Here is a 26,339-nt window from a genome sequence, read left to right as displayed (position 1 = left end):
CACGAGTGCGCCCTGAATCTGCAAGCACATATTGAGAAATAGCATCTTGGCCCGAATGAACTGGTTGCAACTCACACACAAAAAGTATAAAAACTACTGTATACAGTGGCTTGCAAAAGTATTCGGCCCCCTTGAACTTTTCCACATTTTGTCACATTACAGCCACAAACCTGAATCAATTTTATTGGAATTCCACGTGAAAGACCAATACAAAGTGGTGTACACGTGAGAAATGGAACGAAAATTATACATGATTCCAAACATTTTTTACAAATAAATAACTGCAAAGTGGGGTGTGTGTAATTATTCAGCCCCCTTTGGTCTGAGTGCAGTCAGTTGCCCATAGACATTGCCTGATGAGTGCTAATGACTAAATAGAGTGCACCTGTGTGTAATCTAATGTCAGTACAAATACAGCTGCTCTGTGACGGCCTCAGAGGTTGTCTAAGAGAATATTGGGAGCAACAACACCATGAAGTCCAAAGAACACACCAGACAGGTCAGGGATAAAGTTATTGAGAAATTTAAAGCAGGCTTAGGCTACAAAAAGATTTCCAAAGCCTTGAACATCCCACGGAGCACTGTTCCACCGATCATTCAGAAATGGAAGGAGTATGGCACAACTGTAAACCTACCAAGGCCGTCCACCTAAACTCACAGGCCGAACATGTTGAGCGCTGATCAGAAATGCAGCCAAGAGGCCCATGGTGACTGGACGAGCTGCAGAGATCTACAGCTCAGGTGGGGGAATCTGTCCATAGGACAACTATTAGTCGTGCACTGCACAAAGTTGGCCTTTATGGAAGAGTGGCAAGAAGAAAGCCATTGTTAACAGAAAACCATAAGAAGTCCCGTTTGCAGTTTGCCACAAGCCATGTGGGGGACACAGCAAACATGTGGGAGAAGGTGCTCTGGTCAGATTAAACCAAAATGCAAAATGCTATGTGTGGCGGAAAACTAACACTGCACATCACTCTGAACACACCATCCCCACTGTCAAATATGGTGGTGGCAGCATCATGCTCTGGGGGTGCTTCTCTTCAGCAGGGACAGGGAAGCTGGTCAGAGTTGATGGGAAGATGGATGGAGCCAAATACAGGGCAATCTTGGAAGAAAACCTCTTGGAGTCTGCAAAAGACTTGAGACTGGGGCGGAGGTTCACCTTCCAGCAGGACAATGACCCTAAACATAAAGCCAGGGCAACAATGGAATGGTTTAAAACAAAACATATCCATGTGTTAGAATGGCCCAGTCAAAGTCCAGATCTAAATCCAATGGAGAATCTGTGGCAAGATCTGAAAACTGCTGTTCCCAAACGCTGTCCATCTAATCTGACTGAGCTGGAGCTGTTTTGCAAAGACGAATGGGCAAGGATTTCAGTCTGTAGATGTGCAAAGCTGGTAGAGACATACCCTAAAAGCCTGGCAGCTGGAATTGCAGCAAAAGGTGGTTCTACAAAGTATTGACTCAGGGGGCTGAATAATTACGCACACCCCACTTTGCAGTTATTTATTTGTAAAAAATGTTTGGAATCATGTATGATTTTCGTTCCACTAAAATTGATTCATGTTTGTGGCTGTAATGTGACAAAATGTGGAAAAGTTCAAGGGGGCCGAATACTTTTGCAAGCCACTGTAGCTAACTTATACGGAAGATGAGGGCTGAGCTGGTTCACAACACTTTATGTTCATCTGTGGATTAGGAGTTATAAAACAAAGCTTCACAACTAAGGGGAGAGATTTGGGTTAATAAACAGTGCTGCTGGTAAAGGAAGTCAATAAAATCCTCCACAAGTCTTTAGGAAACATTCAATAAAACCTGTCATCTGGCAACGGATGTGTCTGGCATCCGTTGCGCGCAAAACCCTAGGCTTATATTCGAGTCAATACGTTTTTCCAGTTTTCTTAGGTAAAATTAGGTACCTCGGCTTATATTCAGATCGGCTTATACTCGAGTATATACGGTAATTCATATCTCACACCTCTCAGACGTTATCATATTGGTACACTCCCCAATGACAACTGTTTACAATGTCACACTCCACAGGCAGATCTTAGTCGTAGTCTTGGCTGTGTCCCTTAGACCAGAAATGTTGGAAGGAAGTTGCATATTGGAATATTTTGACAGATAAACCGATAAAATCCACTGCAGCTTGGGTGATTTACGGCATACTTTCACAACAGACAGACCTAACATATTCAGGAAGGGGTTTGGGGGGAGCGTTTGACCACGGTGGCCAGGAAAACGATCCTTCAGCAGTGGCTTTTGACAACTTCCCCTACAATAACCCTACTCAAACATAAATTACAATACGTCTTTCACATGGACTGGTTAGAGACAACCACTAACAAAAAAAAAAAAAGAAAAACCACAGAAATGTTTTAATACGTTGATAACATACATACATACATACATACATACATAATACCCCCCCCCCCCCATTATTCTAGATAACTTACAATTCATACCTTCATACCACCTGGTATGACTCAAAATTATTACTGAACAATCAAGTGGTGTTGGAGACGGATCAATATATACAGGGAATATCTTATGGGACCAACCAGGACCAGAGATCACCCCCAGGAGTCACTGTATAAACCAGTTTCTGTACAAAGCCCAGATTGGAAACCAAAGTCAATTGCATAGCTCATAAATACAATGATTATTGGTAATATTGGTCACAAGGTCAAAATAACCTGCCTGCTTGATTTAGTTTAAATATGTTGTTTAGTCACCACCAAACTACTTGTAACTTACTCTTTACAATGTTTATATCCTGTTATGCAACAATCAAATGTCAATGGAAAAAATATATATATTTATTATCTATACTTGGCATGTTAGACCCCCGAAGATGTAGCTAGACAGGACTCTTATTCTAAATACTGAATAACCAAGCCTCCGTTATTTTTAGAAAAGGTTTGTGTGAAAAGGCAAGTGCTTCTCAGAGACAGTAATTATCTTTCTGTCCCTAAATATTGTGAGGCACCTGTTGCCCATGCATCTTGCAGTATGTGCAGCTTTAGCTTTTAAAAAATTATTAAGCTGTTTATTTTAACTTTCACCCATTAATAAATACGCTTCTAAAAATTCCACAGGAATGAAAAGGAAGTGGGCAAAGTTTTCCATGACAAGCTCTAATCTCACACTTTGATAAATCTGCCCCATAGGGACTAATTTATCAAACTATGACAGGTCCAAAATACAAAAAAATTGTATTTGTCGCGACAAAATTTGTGTGACAAAATCGTATTGTCGCACGGAGTAAGAATGTTTTGGATTCATTCAAGCATCGTTATAGTGACTTTCCTTGGGCCGGGTTGGAGCTGCAGAGTGCCATTGAGCCCTATGGGAGGCTTTCCTTGGGCCAGGTTGGAGCTGCAGAGTGCCATTGAGCCCTATGGGAGGCTTTCCTTGGGCCAGGTTGGAGCTGCAGAGTGCCATTGAGCCCTATGGGAGGCTTTCCTTGGGCCAGGTTGGAGCTGCAGAGTGCCATTGAGCCCTATGGGAGACTTTCCTTGGGCCAGGTTGGAGCTGCAGAGTGCCATTGAGCCCTATGGAAGACTTTCCTTGGGCCGGGTTGGAGCTGCAGAGTGCCATTGAGCCCTATTGGAGGCTTTCCTTGGGCCGGGTTGGAGCTGCAGAGTGCCATTGAGCCCTATGGGAGGCTTTCCTTGGGCCGGGTTGGAGCTGCAGAGTGCCATTGAGCCCTATGGGAGACTTTCCTTGGGCCAGGTTGGAGCTGCAGAGTGCCATTGAGCCCTATGGGAGACTTTCCTTGGGCCAGGTTGGAGCTGCAGAGTGCCATTGAGCCCTATGGGAGACTTTCCTTGGGCCAGGTTGGAGCTGCAGAGTGCCATTGAGCCCTATGGGAGACTTTCCTTGGAACAGGTTGGAGCTGCAGAGTGCCATTGAGCCCTATGGGAGACTTTCCTTGGGCCGGGTTGGAGCTGCAGAGTGCCATTGAGCCCTTTGGGAGGCTTCCAAAATCATGCACAGAAGGATCAAAGTCAGAAAGGTTTTCCCGCCGTTTATGACTGTTCGGATACGAACATTTAGTGACTTTCGGATTGCCAATATGATATTATTGTGACTATTACGATTTTTTTCGTAAGCAATATTCGTGATATTTGCAATCATCATAAATTATTGTATCTAATCCAAATATTACCCATTTCGGAATTCAAACTCGTACTTTGATGAATGTGCCCCTTAGTGTTACTCATATCATTTTGATCTTCTACTCTTAAAAAGCAGCAGCCCTGTCCTGCTATATAGCAGCTATCTGAACAGAGAACCTCTCTCACAGATCTAAATCCCCTTGTTTAGCCTTTAGGCAGAGTTAGAACTGGACCTGCAGCCACAGAAAACAGAGAGGGGCAAGGCCATTGCATTCTACAAGCAGTATAGAAAATGCCTGGCCCCAACCCCTCCAGGAGCAAATTATTTTACTGGTGGCACACATTTCTTCTCCAGCAGGCCCAGAGGGGGTGCGGACCTGGGAGCAGCCCAGCCACAGGCCCGGATTTGTGGAGAGGCCACAAAGGCCCAGGCCTAGAGCGGCAGAAATGTAGGGACGGCATGCCGCCCCGCTACAACGATATTTTAAAATTTTGCTCCCATACGGAGCAATGGGGACCTCTCCCCACTGCTCCATATGGGACTTTAAATGTATGCACATGCGCGCCTGTGGGGGGAGGAGATGTTCGGGAGTTCGATCAATGGCAGCGACCTAGGGGTGCCCTGAAGATAAATCCGGCGCTGCCCACCCACCGCAGTTTCAGCCCTATCCATGGATACGTCACATTATATCCCATGGTGTCCTGCGCCCAATTACTCGCCTTCCTCAGAGGGAGGGGCAGACTGTCACTCTTGCTTAAGGTGCCAAAGAGCCCAGTGTGTAAGTGTTTGCCATTCACACCTCTGCCTGTACAAGAACTCAGAACTTTTTCTATGATCCATATAACAAATGCCTGCGCTCCCGGCACAAAGGAAAGCAGAGACGAAGGCTAACAGGATGGCAATTTATTACAGCTAACAGTATGAAGTCAGCAACAGATTGTAACAAGGAGCCGCTACCCTGGGGGTGGAACAGTGATGACAAGTCAAATCATGCAAAACGGAAATAAAAAAAATATATATTAATAATAATAATAAGGGTGGAAATAAAAAGGGGGGGTGGGGCGAGAGAAGTAGAATCCATAATTTGAATAATAATAACCAAGCGGGGGCGGCAGTCGAGGGAAGCGCAGATGTATTTACAAGAGACAGACTATTTAAAAACAACCAACCTTCCTGCACAGCCCTACCTAGCAAAGCCGCGGGTTCCGCCCCCGAGCAGGAGTTGCCAGTTGTGCCGCCAACGGAGGGAAGGGAGGTCTGTTACATAGAGTTGAGTCACTTACATAGAATTTCGTCTCTAAAGATAGTTATTTCTAAAGTCTCACAAATATTTGCATAAAAGCTTTTTTTTCTCATGTTTTTCTTCCTTTTTATACTAGCAATTAAAATGATTCTTCTCGATTTCATTTAAAGTGATAGATTATGTGAACGGAGAAGCCTCCCTCCTCCTCTTCAAATTAAAGGTAACGATGGTAGCGCTTTGTCCATGGCCCCCGACTCTTTGCCGCTGCGGTAACCGCTACTTTCGTCGTCCTCCATCTTTTTGCCGTGTTTCCGGAAGTACTTGTAGCGCTGGACGTAGGCTTTCACCAAGTTGTTCACTTTGACCGGGTTTATTTCGCCGCTTCTGCTGTGGCAAATCTGCATTTGGCCGGACAAGATAGAATTGGTAATGTAAATAGAGAATAAAGGGCAAGAAAAAACAGCATTCTTACTTTCCTTAGAATAAATACGTGCGTAAAGGGGAACTCCAGCTTCCGAACCAAAATTTCATGATTTGTTAAAAATCATGAAAAGGCTGCATATTTTTTTATATTGCAAAATCATGTCTATATTTCTAAAAACATACACTAAGCTTGAGTTCCCCTTTAATATATAACGTTTATGAGATTCTGGTTTAGTTCTGAAATATACAGCCTCTTTTTTGTTCATTTGACTTGTAACTATTTGTATATTTCCTTTCCATCAACAGCAGCAGTCCAGTCTTGCCTTATGGCAGCAGGAATTCTAGATATACTCCTAGGACCCAAGCAAGATCCTTATAAACCAAAGCACAAGTACTCTTTAGCTAAAAGGCATCTTAGAATTAATGTAGTGTTGTGCGGGATGATAAATCTGTTTTTGCTACAGTAGGATCAATGCATTTACATGAATGCCCCCCCAGATATAGACCCCGTGCTGTGGGATATATGAATAAGTCTCATTTAATATCAGAGTATAAAAAGCAATAGTGAAGTTGATTTAAGGAGCTGACTCTTGCTGACCTTATGTACTGCCTTGCGCAGAATGTCCTTGTAATCTTCCTTGGTGATTTCTTTTTTCTGATAGTAAGGTTTAATGGCCAACTTCACCTCCTCCACCGCTCGCTCCTGTGTGTGCAGCTTCTTCAGGTACTGCAAAGACACCAGTGTCATCAGAATACAAATAGTGCCAAATCCATTTATAGTTTGAAACTCAGCAGTTTGTTAACTGGCCCAATATGCCCTAGTAGGGTGCGATTTGACAAACAGATACAGTGGAGGAAATAATTATTTGACCCCTCATTGATTTTGTAAGTTTGTCCAATGACAAAGAAATGAAAAGTCTCAGAACAGTATCATTTCAATGGTAGGTTTATTTTAACAGTGGCAGATAGCACATCAAAAGGAAAATCGAAAAAATAACTTTAAATAAAAGATAGCAACTGATTTGCATTTCATTGAGTGAAATAAGTTTTTGAACCCTCTAACAAAAAAAGACTTAATACTTAGTGGAAAAACCCTTGTTTGCAAGCACAGAGGTCAAACGTTTCTTGTAATTGATGACCAAGTTTGCGCACATTTTAGGAGGAATGTTGGTCCCACTCCTCTTTGCAGATCATCTCTAAATCCCTAAGGTTTCGAGGCTGTCTCTGTGCAACTCTGAGCTTGAGCTCCCTCCATAGGTTTTCTATTGGATTAAGGTCCGGAGACTGACTAGGCCACTCCATGACCTTAATGTGCTTCTTCTTGAGCCACTCCTTTGTTGCCTTTGCTGTATGTTTTGGGTCATTGTCGTGCTGGAACACCCATCCACGACCCATTTTCAGTTTCCTGGCAGAGGGAAGGAGGTTGTCGTTCAGGATTTCACGATACATGGCTCCGTCCATTTTCCCGTTAATGCGAATAAGTTGTCCTGTGCCCTTAGCAGAAAAACACCCCCAAAGCAAAATGTTTCCACCCCCATGCTTGACGGTGGGGACGGTGTTTTGGGGGTCATAGGCAGCATTTTTCTTCCTCCAAACACAGCGAGTTGAGTTAATGCCAAAGAGCTCTATTTTGGTCTCATCAGACCACAGCACCTTCTCCCAGTCACCCACAGAATCATTCAGGTGTTCATTGGCAAACTTCAGGCCTGCACATGTGCCTTCTTGAGCAGGGAGACCTTGCGAGCCCTGCAGGATTTTAATCCATTGCGGTGTAATGTGTTTCCAATGGTTTTCTTGGTGACTGTGGTCCCTGCTAATTTGAGGTCATTAACTCCTCCCGTGTAGTTCTAGGATGCTTTTTCACCTTTCTCAGAATCATTGACACCCCACGAGGTGAGATCTTGCGTGGAGCCCCAGAGCGAGGTCGATTGATGGTCATTTTGTGCTCCTTCCATTTTCCAACAATCGCACCAACAGTTGTCACCTTCTCTCCCAGCTTCTTGCTAATGGTTTTGTAGCCCATTCCAGCCTTGTGCAGGTCTACAATTTTGTCTCTGACATCCTTGGACAGCTCTTTGGTCTTTCCCATGTTGGAGAGTTTGGAGTCTGCTTGATTGATTGATTCTGTGGACAGGTGTCTTTTATACAGGTGACTAGTTAAGACAGGTGTCCTTAATGAGGTTGACTAATTGAGTAGAAGTGTCTAACCACTCTGTGGGAGCCAGAACTCTTAATGGTTGGTAAGGGTTCAAAAACTTATTACACTCAATGAAATGCAAATCAGTTGCTATCTTTTATTTAAAGTTATTTTTTCGATTTTCCTTTTGATGTGCTATCTGCCACTGTTAAAATAAACCTACCATTGAAATGATACTGTTCTGAGACTTTTCATTTCTTTGTCATTGGACAAACTTACAAAATCAGTGAGGGGTCAAATAATTATTTCCTCCACTGTATGTGATCCCATCAGACAGCAGCCAATCAGGATAAAAAGTAAAGACTACCATGCATCCCACTGGCTGTCACGTAGGTCACTAACCCAAAAGCGACAGGGTCATAACTGCTTTCTGCATCCTCTGTATTATATCATCAACCGGTCTAAAGGGCTAACTATCAGGGGGTGTCATTTAGCCCTCCACATGTATCCAAGGCTTTTTGCTCCTTGATCTTTTAAGGTGGCAATACAAAGGCTGACAAATGAGCCCCTCCAAAGTTGGCAGCTTACTAACCTGTATATGCAGCCTCACAATGGCCAGCCTGGCCAACATCTGGTTGAAACTTGACCAGATATCTATTTTAAGAAGCTTTTTGGTGCTGATGTAGCCCGTCCCCAATAGGTCTCCAAAAACCCACAATATGACCAATTTGTTGGCCTGGAGGCCAAACAAGCAGATGAGCCCCATTTGGGCATCCAAATGGCCAAAAATCAGCTCTTTTGTTGACCAAATGAGCAAATCTTTACGTGTATTGCCAGATTAAATCTAGCCAGTCATGAGCGAACGCCAGGTGCCAATTTAGCAACCCCTAGAAGAGTTACAGATATTGGACAATGTATGGGCCCAAACCATTAGCCATCCCACTTCTTACACTTCTACAATTGGAACCAAGTTATGCCAATTTTGGCCATTGCTAAATAAGATGTATTTGTCTGCACCTCCTCCCTCCAGCAACTGAACTTGCTTTCTTTAAAAAGGTCCCAGTTGGGGCCTTGCTGGTGTCCTGGCTTGTACTGCTATTGGGCTGCTGAATTCCCCCGGCTGTGCCTGTGAACATTGTACATAGCTTTACCTTGTCAGTTTCACCTCTGCCCTCTGAACTTGTGCTGCCTTCTCTCTTTCCCAGCTCCGTGCAGGACAAGGTGTTGAAGAATGAACTTGAAGTGGACCCCGAGATGGTCTGACTGGTTATGTTCGATACCCCAGTTGGAGTTGGGGGACTTGAGTTGCCACTGAGAGGCAAACCGGAGTACAGGGGGTAGGATGGAGCAGAGTGACCAAGAGTAGTGATGATAGAAGGTGGTGGGGGTGGTTGGGAGACCAGGGAGGTAGAAGGCTTGCTCTGGCTGAGGATCTGAGAGAAGAGAGGAAACACAGACAATGTTTATCGTCTTTCTACAGAAAAAACATTCAGTATATAAAAGTATCCTGTTCTACCTCTTTATTTATGATGAGTGATGCCATACCGTTAAGTGAAGGAAAGGTTGAAAGCCCCCATGTCAATCACAGCTGGGTCTGTAAACCAGCCGGCCAGGAAAATTAAACAAACTGTAAGGCAGATATCAGAACATTTTCTGCCTGCCTTATTTGCCAGCAGCACCTTACTATCATTGTGCAACTGTAATGAACGTTTGTCCTGACCAGGAATCTCAGTGCAGGCCACCCTTTCAGTGTTGTACCTACAGACGCTCAGTGTGGTACCACTTGGACTACATGCAAAGGATGGACGTGTACATGTTCCACCCATGTTCTGTCTCTTCCAATTTGTGTAAAATTGACCAATCGCCTACCTTAGCTGTAGAGGTTGCCACACTATGCAATACAACACCTTTATTGCCACTATGTGGAAGTGCAGAATCTACTGGCATCAATAATAAAACTGTTAGAGGGGATACATCACAAAATACTACTGTACTCGGTTGAATACTTTGCGTTTCCCAATCACCTTCAGAATCATTGTGCCCCATATCCCTACTGTTATGGTTAGTGGAAGCCGACCTGCACCACACCTCCCCTTCACTTATGGCCCAGTCGCTGTGCCCCTTTCATGAGTATGATGCCCCACACTGGACTAAAGGTTTAAAAGAACTTTTAAATGTTCATGTCAGTTACCTGATTGGCATAAAGCCATTAACCTTAGGTAAATACAACTGGATTGTTATTTTATGGTGAATTTAGGCCCGAAGGCTTAAATCAAAGAATTTGTGTGTAAGTACCTGATTGGTGGCTTGAATCAGCTCCTGCGCCTTGGCCCTGCTTGCCAGATTGGCTTCTTCCATCTTAAACAGCAGTGCAGTCACTATGACAAAACACAGAGATATTCTTATCCAGTAAATGAAACATGGCCTTTACATGAACAGATTGAGTTCAAGTAAATCTGACATTTGTTCAGAGATCGCCATAATTCCCTTTTAAATGCTGAACATGACTGCCGGCCCTTCACACTTTATAAATATGCCCATAGATGTACATAGGGATAACGTAATCACACTTGCAAAGTCTGCTCCAGGTCTTGTAACCGATGGTAACCCAAGATTTCTGAATGCTACCCTATTGACTGGTTGCTATGGGGACTATGAAAGTTGTAGTTGGAAGGCTGTAGGTTCCCTGTCCATGGATTAAAAGGCCAGTATACAAATACTTACGTGCAAGCACTCCACTTGTGGTGCAGTCCACGCCTGATTGGAGATTCCATGGATTTGGTGCTTGAGGTGGTCTTGGTATCTCTTCCTTGGGTTCAGATATACTATCCACCTCTAAGTCAGTGATTCTCTCAGGCTCTGGTGGGGGTTCCTCTGGTATAAAAGAGACATCAGGAGTTTTACAGCTGCTGTCAACCGTTTGAGAGTCAGGTGTGAGTTCTTGCTCAATGGCTGGCTTGGGAGGGCTTGGAGGTTTAACCTTGGTCTCTGTATTCTCAGTGTCTGACCATATAGGCTCCTCTTTGGCTTGGATTGGGCTGGGTATTTCCTTACTGCAACTGTCTGCTTTTGACTTCTTTAAAGAAGCCTTTGTTTTCAGCTTTTTCTTCTTCTTCTCAGGTGGCCCTTTGGGTTTCACAGCAGCTCCAATAGTTTTTACTTTCTTGACGCCAGTCTTTGTTTTCAAGCCCTTTACTTTTTTGGGCTTTAGAATGGGTTCTTTAACATCAATTGAATCGAGCTTAGGCCGGGTGGTTTTTATATCGAGAAGCTTATCTTCAGATTTAAGAAATGGGGAGCGGCTTTCTCGGTCACGGCTGAATTTGACTCCGATAGAACCTGCCTCTTTCACAGAGGTGGTGCTGCTTACACCTTCCCTAATGAGAACAGCTACTTTAGACTGCAATTTGACTTTCCTGCCAGATCCACCCTTGCTTTCCTTATGACCAATCTTTAGCTTTTTAGAAGTTTTATCTTTCTCAACGCGCAATTTATCTTTGTCGAGCTTAAAAGGCTCAGGCTCTGGATCGGGAATATCTTTAAACCTTTTCTTGTATCGCTCATGACTGTCGTCTGTGTATGTTCTTTTTCTGTCTCGATCTTTGGAAGATTTTAGCCGTCTATCCCTATCATCTTCATCACGTTTCTTGTCAAAATCTATAGGCGTCCTTCTCTTTAAGGTTTCTGACTTTCCAGAGGGTCTTTCAAATATTCTGTTACTCTTCCCGTCACGGTCATCAAGATTTTCGCGGTCAGAAAACGTATCAAAGCTAAGCCCTTCTGAGTCATAAAGAACCTCTCTTTTTCTAGGAGTATTAAGCAAGTCCTCTCGATCGTCAAGCTTTTCTTCTGGATTCACAGTAATTGTTCTTTTAATGCTAAAGAGATCAGCATTGTTAAGGTCTTGTATTGATGGAGGTACCACTGACCGACTGTCTCTTCTTCTCCTCTCTAATAAAGGTGGATTGTCTAATTTAGGCTCATCCACAGGAAGCCTTGACCTCACCTTCTCCTTGTCCCTTCTCTCGTTTGAGTGATGGGAGGTTTTCTTGTCCCGATCTCTAGATTTGGAACGTGACCTTTTCTTCTTTTTCTTCCCATCTGTCCGGTGTTTCTCTTTATGTTTATCTTTTCGAGATTGATCGGTACTGATAGAGCGAGACCATCTTCTTCTTTTCTCCTTTGATTTTGATCTCTGGTTCTTCCTCCTCTCAGCTGATGTACGGGAAGACTCGACGGCAGATATGCTGGTACTGATAGAGGGCGACCATGATCTTGATCTTCTACGATCTCTAGAACGAGAACGAGACCCTTTGTTGTGAGACCGTGAACGAGAGCGCTTGTGATCTCTGCCATCCTTTAATTTCTTTGCACCAGACCATGTAACGTTTGGTGCCCTGGGTTCTTTGGACCTCTTTCTTTCCCTGGATCTCTTACGTTCACGCTTAGCCTTTTTACGACTTTGAGAACTGGAAGGAGATGGAGACTTAGAACGCCTTTTGGATTTTGGAGGCGACTGTGATTTTTTACGATACCTTTCCCTGCGCTGGTTGGTGATTTTCCTCCTTAGATCCAACCCTTTCCACCTGTTTTCCATTTGATTTTCTCCAAAGTCAATCTGCAGAGCTCCTTCCTCATCTGAGTCTGCGTGTAGGGAAAGAAAATCATCGCCCTCAACCATCCTCAATGGCCTGTCCAAAACCCTACACCGGCTACGGAACAAAGGCATGGGACTAAAGCGATCTTCATCCGGCTGAACAATTTCCCCTTCTTCAATTTCAGAATCATATTTATTGTCAGAGTCATCTCCACGCTCTTTCCGTTCAGAAGAATGCCTTCGTTTGTGGCGGTTACGTGACTCACTTCCAAGTTTGACAATTTTTTCCATCCGCAAATAGGACTTGACATCAGGTTTTGCAATGGATTCAAGTGAAACCTTTATCTCCAATTTGGACTTTGATTCGGATTCTGTTGTAAACTCTGCTTTTCTACTATAATCATTGCCAACATCCACAGCAAACACCCTTCTTCTGGGTTCTGCTACTGCCTCTGACGTGTTTCCATCACTAAGAGTCGAGTCTGCCAGTGGTGGTTCTTTTATACTTTTCTCTTCTGATACTTCCCTCGAAACATCTTCTACTTCATCAGCTCTGTCTAAATCCAAGCTGGAACTCGGGCTGTAAGGCTCAAAAGCAGACTTTGTGTTGTCCTTTGCAGAGGATTCTGAGGATTCTCTGGAATGTTTCTGGTCGGGTTTTTCATTTTCATATTCGTTATTATCATCATTCCCATCCTTGCCTGTGACTTTATCTGATTCACAGGACTGAATTTCCTTCTCCTTCTCTCCACCTGGAAAGTCTTGGCTCAGACTATTTTCATCGTATATTCCAGCCAAAGCTTCTGAGATACGGCCTTCAGCATGTGATTCACTGCCTGCCTCTTCATCCTCTTCGTCCTCATCATAGGGTGAAGGGCTGCTCTCAGAAGAGCTAGGATTGGAGCCAGTAGGATCAAAGGGATCATATTTTTGATCCTCTTGTTCATCTGTTTCTTTCTCAGGTGTGTCATCATATAAATAATCTCCGTTTACATTCTCCTCATCTGTGGGGTGAAAGGGATCATAAATATCAAGTTCTTGGGACTGGTTAGATTGTGCTCCACTGCCACTGCCAGACAGTATTGGCATTTGAGAAGAGGAGGAAGATGAAGAGGAGCTGGAATCTGCCTTTTCCAGAGAATTAGGAGGCTGTGAATGCTGATTAGATGTGGAGCTTTCTGAACCACCAGGTCTCTGCTGTCCACTCGATACCCCTTTTCCATTTCCAAGGGCAAGGCCCAAAGATATAAATGAACCAGGACTAGGTTCAGTTGTTTGTGTATTGCCATGTATTGGGGTAGTCCTGCCAGAACAAAGGCCATTATTCCCTCTAGATCCTCTAAAAGATTTATTTGGATCAGGAACAATCCAAGAAAGTCCAGGTAGCACAGTTTCGGTAGAAGTATGAAGCTGTGAATTTGTTTGTAAGTCCGTTCTGTCTGCAATGCAAACATTCTGTAGAGCATTTCTATCTGTGTGTTTTCTACTCCTGTGAAATGTCTGTGGGGGATTCAGTCTTATGACTGAAGAACTTCTGGTAGGCTCCAATGAGCCTTCCATTCTTGTTGGGTTACACATAACCTTTGCACTGACAGAGGCTGATTGTCCACTTGTAACATGTAGTCCTGAGGTACTTAGGCACACTGCAACAGAAAAGAACATGATATTAAAGAAAAATGCCTATCAGTTAGTTTTATAATGTACAACAACTGCACAGGGAGGCAATATGGGGGCATCTTTGCACATTGGGTCTGTTAGGATCCGCTTGTTGGCCAAGTAGCTAAACAATCTGTTTTGGCCTAGCAGATGGGTGGCCAAATTGGACAAAGGTCGAGCCAACTGACAAGGTCTGGAGAGATTATTTAGTTCCTATGCTCAGTAGCATCGACCACAATCATTACAGTCCAGCCCAAAAACAGGTTCAAGAACAAATATAAAATTAAAAAAATGACATCCACTACCAATAAATATACTGTACACTTACTACTAGTTTCTTCATTTTTTAATGAAGTCCCTATCGATAAAACTAGTACAGCAAGGCAGTACTAGTGAACTCCCAGATGCTCTATTTACCTGGAGCTACACAACCTTAATGAATACTTCACTGTCCATAATGGCAGGTGGCCATGTTGGGCAAGTCGCATGTACAAAATAAGCGAGTCTGTAGATGCAAGCCTGATCTTACGCCATTTGCATGTACATAATGAGTAAGCGGGGTTAGGCGATGCTTAAGGCACAGGATATGTTATTTCCGGCTCACCTGACTTCTGAATTCTCCAATGTCTGTCCCTCCTGGAGATCCCTGAACGAGTATTCCAATAAGATGCAATGTCACCGATCTGAATTTCAGCTACAAGCTCAAATTCATCTACCTCTTCTGCGTCGCTGATGATTTAAAACACAGCAGTTATTCAGTGAGGCAGTTCTATATTCATAAGGGGAAAGGATTACACTAGAGGTCTGTATACTGGGCCTCACTGTATAAATAAATCTGACATATCACAGTCAATACCGAGGCAATCTGCAATTAGTCTTCATTATTTATTTTTTCTTATATGAATAGGATAGGAGCTGACTAATAAACCAAGTAATAAAGAGTAACAACATTAAAACTGTGATCTCATAGAGCAATAGGTTTTTGGCTGCAGGGGTCATTGAAAGCTGGAAAGTGGCAGAAGAAATATAAAGTCCAACTAAAAAGTTGCTATTTTGCAACATGAAACACGTTGGGAAAAATAAAGAAAAGTGATTTGTTACTTACTACCTGGCTCCCAACTCGATAGTTTGTTCCTCATATGGGCGGCTATGAGACCCTGCAGTGATGGTAGTGTTGGTCTTTTCCATGTAATCCAATGCAGCGGCAAAACTGGCCAAGAGATTTCCTGCTGTTTCAGGGATCTGAGAGGATTAGAGAAAATAAAGATCAGATTAAAGCTCTTGTGAGGGCCCTCTGGTGCCATTTTTATTTTCTAACCCATGTTTGTTAAATGATTGTAAGACTCCTGTTTGTAATACATTATTAGTAAAGTGCTGCTTAGCTGCACTGGGGCTACATAAATAAATGATGATGATAATTAAGAATTATTATTATACATGATTACAGTGCCATGTAAATGGGATGAGCGTAGGAAATGTGATACATACAGAATTTTCATTCTCTGCACTGAGAGGTTTTGCATTCCCAGCACCGCTGTGCTTCTTTACTTTCCTTTTCCTACAGGGCTTCGGCAGCTCTGTGCCTTTCTGCTTTGAATCTAAACAATAAAATAAGCATATTACATAAAGGAAACTGGCATGGCAGTCGACAATTAGAGGTACAGGTATCGGACCCCTTATCCGGAAACCCGTTATCCAGAAAGCTCCGAATTACGGAATGCCCGTCTCCCATAGACTCCATTTTAATCAGATAATTCAGAATTTTAAAACTGATTTCCTTTTTCTATGTAGAAATAAAACAGAACCTTGTAATTGATTCCAACTAAGATATAATTAATCCTTATTGGATGCAAAACAATCCTATTGGGTTTAATTAATGTTTTATTGATTTTTTAGTAGACTTAAGGTATTGAGATTCAAATTACGGAAAGACCCCTTATCCGGAATACCCTTGGTCCCGAGCATTCTGGATAATGGGTCCTATACCTGTACCAGCATCTCATGGAAACTTCCATTTATCTAAATTCTTGCACAAGTGCCCCATTTGCCCCATGTGCCAAAGCCTTAAGTAAAGAACCCCCCCCCCTGCAGCTGAACCACCTGTCCGATTTTACTGCCATTATTTAAAGCATTTCTTAAAAGGGGTAGTTTACCTTTAAGTACGTTGTAAAATAGCCAAGTCTTATCAACTTTGATTAGTCCTCATTCTTTATAGTTTTTGAATTATTTGCCGCCTTCTGCCTCTTTCCAGCTATCAAACAGGGGTCACTGACTTCAGCAGTCAAAAAAACAATAGCTTGGCTAGGCTAAAATGTAATTTTGTATTACTAATCTTTCTATTTAGTTTCTCATTCAAACCACTCCATGGTTGCTAGGGTAATTTTGACCCTAGCAACCAGATAACTGCTAAAATTCCAAACTGGAGAGCTGCTGAACAAAAAATTTTAATTAAAAAACCACAAATACAAAAAAGCCCAGTTGTTTTAGAATAGCACTCTCTACACACCAGGGATCCCCAACCTTTTATACTCATGAGCCACATTTGAATGGAAAAGGTGTTGGGGAGCAACACAAGCATGGAAAAAGTTCCTTGTGGTGCACATAAGAGCTATTATTGGCTATTTGGTAGCCCCTATGTGGACTGGCAGCCTATAGAAGACTCTGTTTGGCTTTACACTGGGTTTTATGCAACCAAAACTTTCCCAAAAGCCTGGAATTCAAAAATAAGCACCTGCCTTGAGGCCCCTGGGAGCAACATCAAAGGGGTTGGGGAGCAACATGTTGCTCACGAACCACTGGTTGGGGATCACTGCTCTACACCATAATAATATAATGGTGAACAACCCCTTTCTTTAGGTTAACTTTACATATGATTTAGAATGTTCTATTCTTAGCAACTTGTTCATTTTTTTTAGCTTTCTAAATTATTTGCCTCCCCCTTCTGGCTTTTAGCTTAGTTTTTAGTAATATCTGGTTGTTGGAGGTCACTGACCCCTCAATTAGTAATATCTACTAATTTTCTAATGACATAGTAGAAAAGTGGTCATTCTCACCTCAAGTAGATGCAACAGTACCAAGATCATTGAAAGAAACAGACGTGTACATTTCAGTATTTATTGGATTTAGTTATATAGGTGGAAAGGGATTAAATAATAATAACTTTAAAACGTGTGAAGGGGAATGCTCATTCAACCCATGATCAGAATACATCTGGGCTCACTATTACAAATACAAATTCCCAAATGCTGTCTCTTTGAGAGCAAAGGTGGCAAATGCACAACCTGACCACTCTCAGTATCCAACAGGCCAAATGAACAGATAAAGTATCAGGGGCCTTATGTGGTACTGCCACCTCTATTGCTCTGCTTGATTGGGTCGACAGCCTGAGCAACTGAAACAGCAAAAAGCAAAGAAGAGCTGCTGCTCCTCTTCACTTCCTCACTATTGTACTATACACTGGAAGAGATGGCACACTGGCAGATAACATTTTGAAACATGCCTAATCAGCAAGTCGACCCAGAAGACACATTGTAAAAATTAATTTTTGGTGCACAAATGAGCATTCCCTTCACAAAGTAACAAAAAATAAAAATATGTCAATTAATTGAGAGAGCCATACCTGTAGTTTGACAGAGCTCCACCTTAGATTCATTTTGCAAGCTGCTTCCTACAACTTGCTGCAAAGCCTTCTAGAAAAGTAGAAAACATTAAATCAGACAGATGAATCATATGTGCCAAATGTGAAAAAAAGTCTTTGCTTTACTTTTCAAGGTTTAATAGGTGAGATTCTAAAACCAGAGTTGCCCGCACTGAGGCAGTCCTGCTTTTGTGAAACTGCAAATCTCACTGGGTGTCTCACAAGGTGATGCTGTAAATCTACGGCACATTAGGGTGTGCTTATTACAGATGGAGGCACTAAAGAAGGGCCTTGTGTACTCTGCAGAGGATGTAGTAGTGTCAACAGGAGAGGAAGGCCAATTTAATGTTACAGGATAGTTACCAGAATGAAGATCCTTCCTGGGCACAGGCCTTCAGCCTTGCACGACTCATCCTCAGCGCCACGTCTAGCAGGCTGGTTAGGAGTAGTACTTTCTGATTGGCTCTTCTGCGGTGATGGAACTTCCGATGGCCTGTTGCACTCTTCCGTCGACTCCTCATCGGTATCCTGACTAGTAAGTTTGGGATCTTGGTTGTCTTCTTCCATAACTGCAACCTGGTGGAACAGGCCTAAGGGGAATGGGGATAAAGTGAATAAACTATGTATTATCTTTCAATAGAATGAGCACAAGAGGCAAAACACTGCCCAAATAAGGCTGTACATTTACGGGAGCCATTAGTTGCTTAGTTCCAATGCTTTTGATTAGAATAAGCTGAACCCACTGTGCCTATTTCTTAGGCAGCACAATTATAATACAGTACACCAGTCTTAGTAAATATCCTTCAGACTACCCCAAACTCTAAACATAAAGAAACAATTCCTGCATAGTAAGGTTCATCCAGCCTTTCCCAGATAAAAAAGCAGGAGTTTCCCCCAATATGACAGATATTACTATGTTTACTCAACATACTGTGTAGTTAGATCAATTAACGGGGTTGTTCACCTTTAAATTAACTTTTAATATGATCTAGACAGTGATAATATGAGCCAATTTGCAACTGATGTTCATTTTTTATGTTTTGTAGATTCAGTTATTTAGCTTTTTGTTCAGCAGCTCTAGTTTGGAATTTCAGTAACTATCTTGTTGCTAGGGTCTTGTTTACCCTAACAACCAGGCAGTGGATTAATTTGAATGGCTGCCCCCAGGGCTACACAGCAGCTTATTATATAAATTATAGTAGTGTTACTGTAGCAAACACACCAGTTTTACCAGTGCAGGGCAACAGTGCATTATATTTTTATTACTTTAAAGCTCTTTCATTTTTTAGTGTTACTGTTCCTTTAAATGAAAAACTAGAATATGAATAGGAGAGGGCCTGAATAGTAAGATAAGTAAAAAAAAAAAAAAAGTAATAATATTATTATATTTGTAAGCTCACAAAACAGTAGTCTTTGGCCGTCAGGGTCAGCGACCCCCCATTTGAAAGCTGGAAAAATCTAGAGGTGGAAGGCAAATAATGTGAAAACTATCAAAAATAAATAAAGAAAACTAATTGCAAAGTTGCTAGGTGTAGGGCATTCTATTCTATATAGTATAGTGCAGGGATCCCCAACCATTTTCACTTGTGCACCTCACTCAGATGTGAAAAGTATTGGTGAGTCACACAAGCATGAGAACCATTCTTAGGGAATACCAAAGGGCTGTGATTGGCTATTTAGTAGCCCCATGGGGACTGCTGGCCAGTAGGAGGCTTTGCTTGGAGTAAAACTGTCTCTGCTCTTCCAAAACTTGCCTCCAAGCCAGAAATGTAAAAATGGCACCTACTTTGAGGCCACTGGGGGTGGTGAGCCACTGCTTGGGGATCACTGGAATAGCATGTGATCCTAGAAGTAGCAAGGCCTCCTGGAGAAGGTACAGACCCTTCTATTTGTTCACTAAATAAGCTGAATGACTGACAGCTCGAGGCCTGACCCACAGATCAATAGAAACAGGTCACTGTCATCTGCCTGCAGGGCCCCAGGCTGGCCCTCTCTTCTGCTTTTAAATGCTAATTAACTAACCCTTCACATCTGCTCATTTCTTTTTTTATGGCATAATCCTGCAAAAGCAAGATGTTATACGGCTTCCTGAAGCATTATTACATGATCCAGTCAAAACAATGGTGCCACCAAAGAGACTATGTTTTAACGGATACACATATATATGTACAGACATTCATATTAACAAATGTGTTACATTGGTACAGTTGAGTGTAACACTGTAGTCTGAGCGTACGTAGGCACCTGAACTCCTTATAGGCAAAAGCATAAGGGGGGGGGGGAACAAAAAAACTGTTTATTCACAATGCTTTTTCCCCAAACAGCAGCAGTGAGTGTCTCTGCAACATAGAAGCCGTCACTCAATACCCAAATTGCCACTGCTCATTCCCTGTATTACGGGTGCCCAGCAAGGGAGGCAGGGTGGTAGCCATGGACGGTGAGGGACGGCAGTTCTTTCATAGAGCAATTGGTGCATCTGTGGCAGAGCGCTGCATTTGGCTACGCTGCAGTACAAACATGAAGAACCAAACAGTAGATGATACCTCAATGAGTTGGAATGAGATGAAATTAAACCACCCGCTGGTTTCCTAACACAGTAAAAGGAGCTCTGCAGTATTTTTTTATCATAATTTAATTGAATTATTTGTCCTGTACTGCTGGGAGGTAAAATTGGGTGGATGAAGTTCCAGTTACTTTATCTACAAAACAGTGTAAATATTTCTATCCACCTCTCATAACCCGCTCTTCCTTCTCTCCCTACTATACCTGCTATCCCACAGCCCCAGTCCCTTCCCAGAGTCTATTATCCCCCCACTGCTACTATAGGCACCATCTCTCCCTACTATACCTGCTATCCCACAGCCACAGTCCCTTCCCAGAGGCTATTATCCCACTGCTACTATAGGCACCATCTCTCCCTACTATACCTGCTATCCCACAGCCCCAGTCCCTTCCCAGAGTCTATTATCCCCCCACTGCTACTATAGGCACCATCTCTCCCTACTATACCTGCTATCCCACAGCCCCAGTCCCTTCCCAGAGGCTATTATCCCCCCACTGCTACTATAGGCACCATCTCTCCCTACTATATCTGCTATCCCACAGCCCCAGTCCCTTCCCAGAGGCTATTATCCCACTGCTACTATAGGCACCATCTCTCCCTACTATACCTGCTATCCCACAGCCCCAGTCCCTTCCCAGAGGCTATTATCCCCCCACTGCTACTATAGGCACCATCTCTCCCTACTATACCTGCTATCCCACAGCCACAGTCCCTTCCCAGAGGCTATTATTCCCCCACTGCTACTATAGGCACCATCTCTCCCTACTATACCTGCTATCCCACAGCCACAGTCCCACTCCTACTATAGGCACACTTGGAAAAAAGGAAGTGTATATTTACTTTGAATTATTCCTAGACCCCCTTTAAACGTCAAACAAATTATCCAAAATGAATCATACTACACCTAATGAAGTGCTTGTTAGCAGACACAGTGGTCCTAAATGACACCAGATAGATTATATTGTTTTTATGTGTTTGCAAGTAAGTTTGGTGAGCCCATAGGTATTACATTCCATACTGTCATATGGGATGATATGTCCATAACTAGTACTTTGGGTACCACCACCAGTGCTGCTCAGGACTAGGGAGGAGGTCTGTGCAACTGTGTTACATAGAGTGTGTGATTCTTAAGAGGGCAGAGTACAGCAGTACAGTCTAACTTTAGCCTAAGCCTCATTTTCCCAAAGAGATTTAGGATTAGAGGTTAAAAGTGAAACCCAAAGCAGATTCCAAGCTGTAGAAGTTCTGAGCCAGAGCAGCTCTATCATGGGACACACGGGCCATGCAGAAATAATAACAGCAATGAGAAGAGAGTATCAGCGATAAACAATGGGTTCGAGAGTAAAGTGGGGGCCCCTAATGCTGTTCTGACTTTGATATCAGCCCCAGTTCCTTGTTACACACAGCACATCACTACCCCCCCAATGCCGCCAGTCCCATCACTAGACTGCAAGCTCACTGGCTGCCATACAGTGCCTGGCTCAGATATATGGGCACATCCTAATAAGCTCCCACCTCAGGTGATATGATGGCTGCTCTCTCCCTGAGCACATAATAGTGAGTACAGTGAGTATAGTGAGTATAGTGAGTATAGTGCGTACTCACACTCACCAGAGTAGCCAAGAACTTACAACAAGACTCTGAAAGAGAAATCCATAGAATGATATGAAATGCCCAGGCCTACCCATACCCACTGTTGCAATCTGCCTTCCACACTGGCAACAGACATTTAAAGGGACGCACAGGCGACAGATCCCAGCAACCTCTGCAAATCAGAGTCCTACTATAGAGATCTAACAGCAAATGTAAAATCCTATTGGATCACAGGCCTGCAATCCTGCTACTGCGCAGCTGATTATTACGGGTAGAACACATTACTAATGCCCTGATCCCTCAGCTCCCTGCATGTTCTGACAGCCATAAGTTGCCCTGGGGTTGCTGGGAGATGTAGTCCATTAGCAGATACAAATGCATATAATATAAAAGGTGTTGCAGCAGCAATTAGGGCTGCCTATGACTCGCATACGCTATGTATCCCCCACTACAGCCAAAGTCTCACCCAGCTACCCCAAAAGAAAAACCCCTCCCAGCGCCGGCCCGGCCTGTTGGCCAGCGATAGCCGCTCCCTCTGCGGGCACCTACCCACTGACAGAGGCTCCTGGCTGCTAGGATCCGCTGCTTCGGCCCTGCTCCGCACTCGCACTAGCGGATTTCTTCTTAATATCCCAGCCTTATAACAAAAGGAGATTCCCTAGCCCTCCAGTGGCCGCCATCTTACCCCGCTGCTCCAGCGGGTCTAACGGGAGCGTTCGGCCTGATGGGAATTGTAGTTCTAATATCCGTCACGTCAGAGAGCTCGCAGACGCTCTAAACACTTCAAATCCCAGAATCCACTGCGCTATTTTGAGGGGGGAGTTGCCTTTCAGGAACGTGGCAATGCATTGTGGGAGCGGTAGTCTTTGCAGAAATTCTTTTAAACAGCCGCCGAAAGGCAGAGTAAGGCGGCGCATTCCTTTCCCACAATGCTGCGCGCTGGCCAAGAGGCGGGGTCAAGTTGCTGCGGAGAGGAAGTTGGGAGGTTGCAGCGCAATCATTGCACAGTCATTAAAGCTACAGGGCACTGATTGGAAGGGGAATGGAATGCAGGGCCATAGATAAAGGGCAGCTTACATGTACAACTTGTGCAAGGCTGATAAACTGTATGATTGCATATGCTGGGAGATAAGCCCTGACTGGCAATCTGTGGATTCTGGCAAATGCCAGAGGGGCTGCTGTATGATGCAGTAGACAGTCACTATTTATTGGGCTGTTTGGGCCTTTGTGTACTGGGGGGGCAGGCAGATATATGCATGCAAACATACGTATTATATATATCTATATATGGACAGTGTCGGACTGGCCCACCAGGATACCAGGAAAACTCCCGCTGGGCCCAGGTGTCAGTGGGCCCTCCTGCTTTTAACTATTTGGCCAATTGCATGGTCATTCCCTATTTCTGTATGGAAACAAGGAAGATTCATAGATGGAAGAATAGAATAAAGTATGTAGAGAAAAGAGACTAGGGGAATAAAGAGTTTGAGGGAGGAGAGGAGGAATTAAAGTTGTGAGAGTGGGCCTATTGTCCAGGGTTTTCTGGTGGGCCCCTGCCATCTCAGTCTGACACTGTAGATGGATAAACATATATTTATATATGAATAGGGTCAGGAGACTCACTGGTGGGAGAAAATGATATCAATGTGTTGTATTGTGAAATTAAGCCTGCAGTTATCCAGGTTTTGTTGAAAGGCAAGTCACACTGTATTTTAAAAATGGACAAATAATAATGTTATTTAGTGGAAAAGATCTAAAGTGCTGATTGGTGGAACAGTTTAAAAATTCTAGACAAATAGGTCATCAGAGTGATGAGTGACAGCCTTGTAAACAATATAGGCAACGTTTCAGGTAACCTTGATAAAGAGTGGTTACACAAAACGTTGCCTAGTCTTTGGCACAAATAAAATTCATGTTTTCACCATTTCGGAGAGCTGCTCCATATTTTATTGTGAATTATCGATTGCCCCTGGCAGTGGGGAGGAGCTTGCCCCCAACGCTACACAAAGCGTGACATAGTGAAAAGCAACTTTCTTTGAACTTTGTGAACATATACTGAAAGTGTTTAGCAGTCAGTGCACCACTGGGCCTCCTCTGCCTCCTGGGCCCTGCAGCAGCCTCAGGGTCTGATTCTGCTATAGCTACACCGGTGAGGGTATGTAGTTCTATAGGCCTAGCACCTCTCTAATTGCTTTAGGTTAGAATGTACAGTGCAGCTTTGGATGTGCTAAAACTGTGGGCTGGAGACACAGTATATTAATACCCCGTGTTAGTGAATTTTAGTTATGAATTATGTTAGTGAAGTAGTACAGTTGTGTTTATGTGGAAGGTATTTGCCTTTAGTTAAAAAGTAACCTATAGTGACCATATCATCGGGCAAGGTCTGTTATTAAAAACCATTCAATAAAGCATCTCTCTGACATAAGAAATCTCGGAATTCAGGGTTGGGCCACGTGAATGCCATAGAAATGAACTGGAGCAGTTTGTTAACCATCAGGCTGGAAATTGCCCGAACAACAAAATGGCTTGCGATTACACTTAGGGCTGTGACACACGGGGAGATTAGTAGCGCCGCAACAAATCTGCCTTGTCGCGGGCGACTAATCTCCCCGCAATGTTATCCCACCGGCTAGAATGTAAATCACTGGTGGGCTGGCATATGCGGCGGTGTGATTTGTTGAAGTCACCGAAGTTTCCTCTCGAGGCAACTTCATCAACTTTGGCAAATCGCGGTGCCGCGTGTTGCATCCCACCGCCGATTTACATTTTAGCCGGTGGAATAACATTGCAGGGAGATTAGTCTCTTGCGACAAGGGAGATTTGTCGCGGCAAGACTGACCTCCCCGTGTGTCACAGCCCTTAAAAACCAGTCAATAGTCTGAATTCCCTTGTTTTATATTACAAACTAATTATTTGTTAAAACCAGAAATGAGGAGGAGATTGATAAACAAAGAAAAGCACATAATTATAATTTAGCTTTAATCTCTTGAGCCTGCTCATAATTGGTGAGTTAGATAAGGATGTTTACACAGACAGCTAACATCCCTAAATCTCAGACTGGAAGGGAGTTGAATGAAATATTTTCAGTAGGCGGAAAAACTTAAATGCCCTTAATAGGAGGCAATCTGTAGATTATTCAGCATATAGCTGTGGCTATCATTCATCATCTTCACCACCAGCAATCAGTGTTCAACATATGATTTAACTGGTATGCTCTGTAGGAGGAAATTATGCCTATCTGCCACCCTCTTATGATGTTAAGGGCAGGTTTAGGGCTCTGGCACACGGGGAGATTAGTCGTCCGCGACATACCATCCCACCGGCAAAAATGTAAATTGCCGGTGGGATGGCATACGCGGCGGCTTCGTTTTCCGTGAATTCGCAGGCGACTTATCTCCCCATATGCCAGAGCCCTTAAAGGGCAAGGAAAGGCAAAGTCACTTGGGGGTGCCAAAATGTTAGGCACCCCCAAGTGACTTTAATCGCTTACCTTGTGCCCCAGGCTGGTGCCCCTGTTAGGAGAAAACAGCACCAGCCCGGGGTACCTGTAGCGCAGCGCTTCCTCCTTCCAGCTTCGTTAAGCTGCGACTAAACGACAGGCGCATGCGCAGTAGAGTGAAAAGCCGACTTCTCTGTTAAAGTTCCACTATTCACTCTACTGCGCATGCGTGCGAGCGAACCCGGAAGTAGGAAGCGCTGCAGCTACCCTGGGCTGGTGCTGTTTTCTCCTAACAGGGGCACCAGCCCGGGGGAAAAGGTAACATTTTGGCACCCCCAAGTGACTTTGCCTTTCCTTCTCCTATAAGCTGCCGATTCAGTTCCTTAAGACTGATTTGGGATCTTATCTGCCTGTGTATGGGGACCCCCAATAGGCTTACCTGACTGATATCTGGCCTAAATTCAGGCAGGTTTGATTTTTACGTCTTATTAGGAACCACATTGGCTCATAGGTGAGCATATCAGTTGAAGGAACCGCTTGTTTAGCAACCTTGCCAAACAAGCGGCTCTTATAGTGTATGGCCACTTTAAACTGGATTATGGTTTATGCCACAATGCTGCACAGTTTATGAGAAAAATACTAACAGGGAAATAATCAGCAGGATTGGAATTTAAAATAGGCCCTGGTATTTCAAGCACAAAGAGGCCCAAACAGTCCCTACAGGCCCAATAAATAGTGACTATGGCACCTTACAGCAGCCCTCTGGCACTTGCCAGAACCCACAGATTGCCAGTCTGGGCCTAACAATAAGAAACAACCCACCAGCTTGTATTCGATAGATACTGTGTATGTCGGGTGTGTCCTTGGGCTGGAAACAGGGGTAGGCAAGTTCCTTGGTTGCAGTTAGGGGGCACAATTGTCAACAATCA

At 43.6% G+C, this 26,339-nt stretch overlaps 1 protein-coding gene across 2 annotated transcripts; it reads right to left on the bottom strand.

Annotated features, from left to right (window-relative positions):
• Window positions 1–5,013: 5,013 nt before the first annotated feature.
• scaf1 (SR-related CTD-associated factor 1) lies at window positions 5,014–22,822 on the bottom strand. 2 transcript variants are annotated; one of them, XM_004916277.4, is made up of 11 exons: window positions 22,524–22,822; window positions 18,182–18,408; window positions 17,801–17,870; window positions 15,670–15,779; window positions 15,290–15,423; window positions 14,786–14,910; window positions 10,653–14,168; window positions 10,224–10,306; window positions 9,080–9,361; window positions 6,390–6,518; window positions 5,014–5,766 (listed from the first exon to the last, which is right to left on the bottom strand). In XM_004916277.4, the coding sequence occupies exons 2-11, from the start codon at window positions 18,383–18,385 to the stop codon at window positions 5,578–5,580; spliced, it is 4,842 nt and encodes a 1,613-aa protein (XP_004916334.2). In that variant the 5' UTR covers window positions 18,386–18,408; window positions 22,524–22,822; the 3' UTR covers window positions 5,014–5,577. The 2 variants fall into 2 exon arrangements, with proteins under 2 accessions (XP_004916334.2, XP_002940283.3); XM_002940237.5 differs by having other exon boundaries at window positions 15,287–15,423; window positions 22,524–22,820.
• Between the last annotated feature and the right edge of the window lie 3,517 nt (window positions 22,823–26,339).

This window comes from Xenopus tropicalis, chromosome 7 (genome assembly GCF_000004195.4).
Source record: "Xenopus tropicalis strain Nigerian chromosome 7, UCB_Xtro_10.0, whole genome shotgun sequence".
In the NCBI taxonomy this organism is placed as follows: domain Eukaryota; kingdom Metazoa; phylum Chordata; class Amphibia; order Anura; family Pipidae; genus Xenopus; species Xenopus tropicalis.
Note: the sequence above shows the minus strand (reverse complement) of the source record. Positions and strands in the feature narration are given on the sequence as shown.

What these genes read in the sequence shown, in the direction of transcription:
- scaf1 (XM_002940237.5), bottom strand. Translation starts at nt 18,385, where the DNA reads ATGGAAGAAGACAACCAAGATCCCAAACTTACTAGTCAGGATACCGAT. An exon ending in GGAGCTCTGTCAAACTACAG is followed by an intron (nt 15,780 to 17,800) that starts GTATGGCTCTCT and finishes TTTATTGTTTAG; the next exon opens with ATTCAAAGCAGAAAGGCACA. An exon ending in TGCGCAAGGCAGTACATAAG is followed by an intron (nt 5,767 to 6,389) that starts GTCAGCAAGAGT and finishes GGCCAAATGCAG; the next exon opens with ATTTGCCACAGCAGAAGCGG.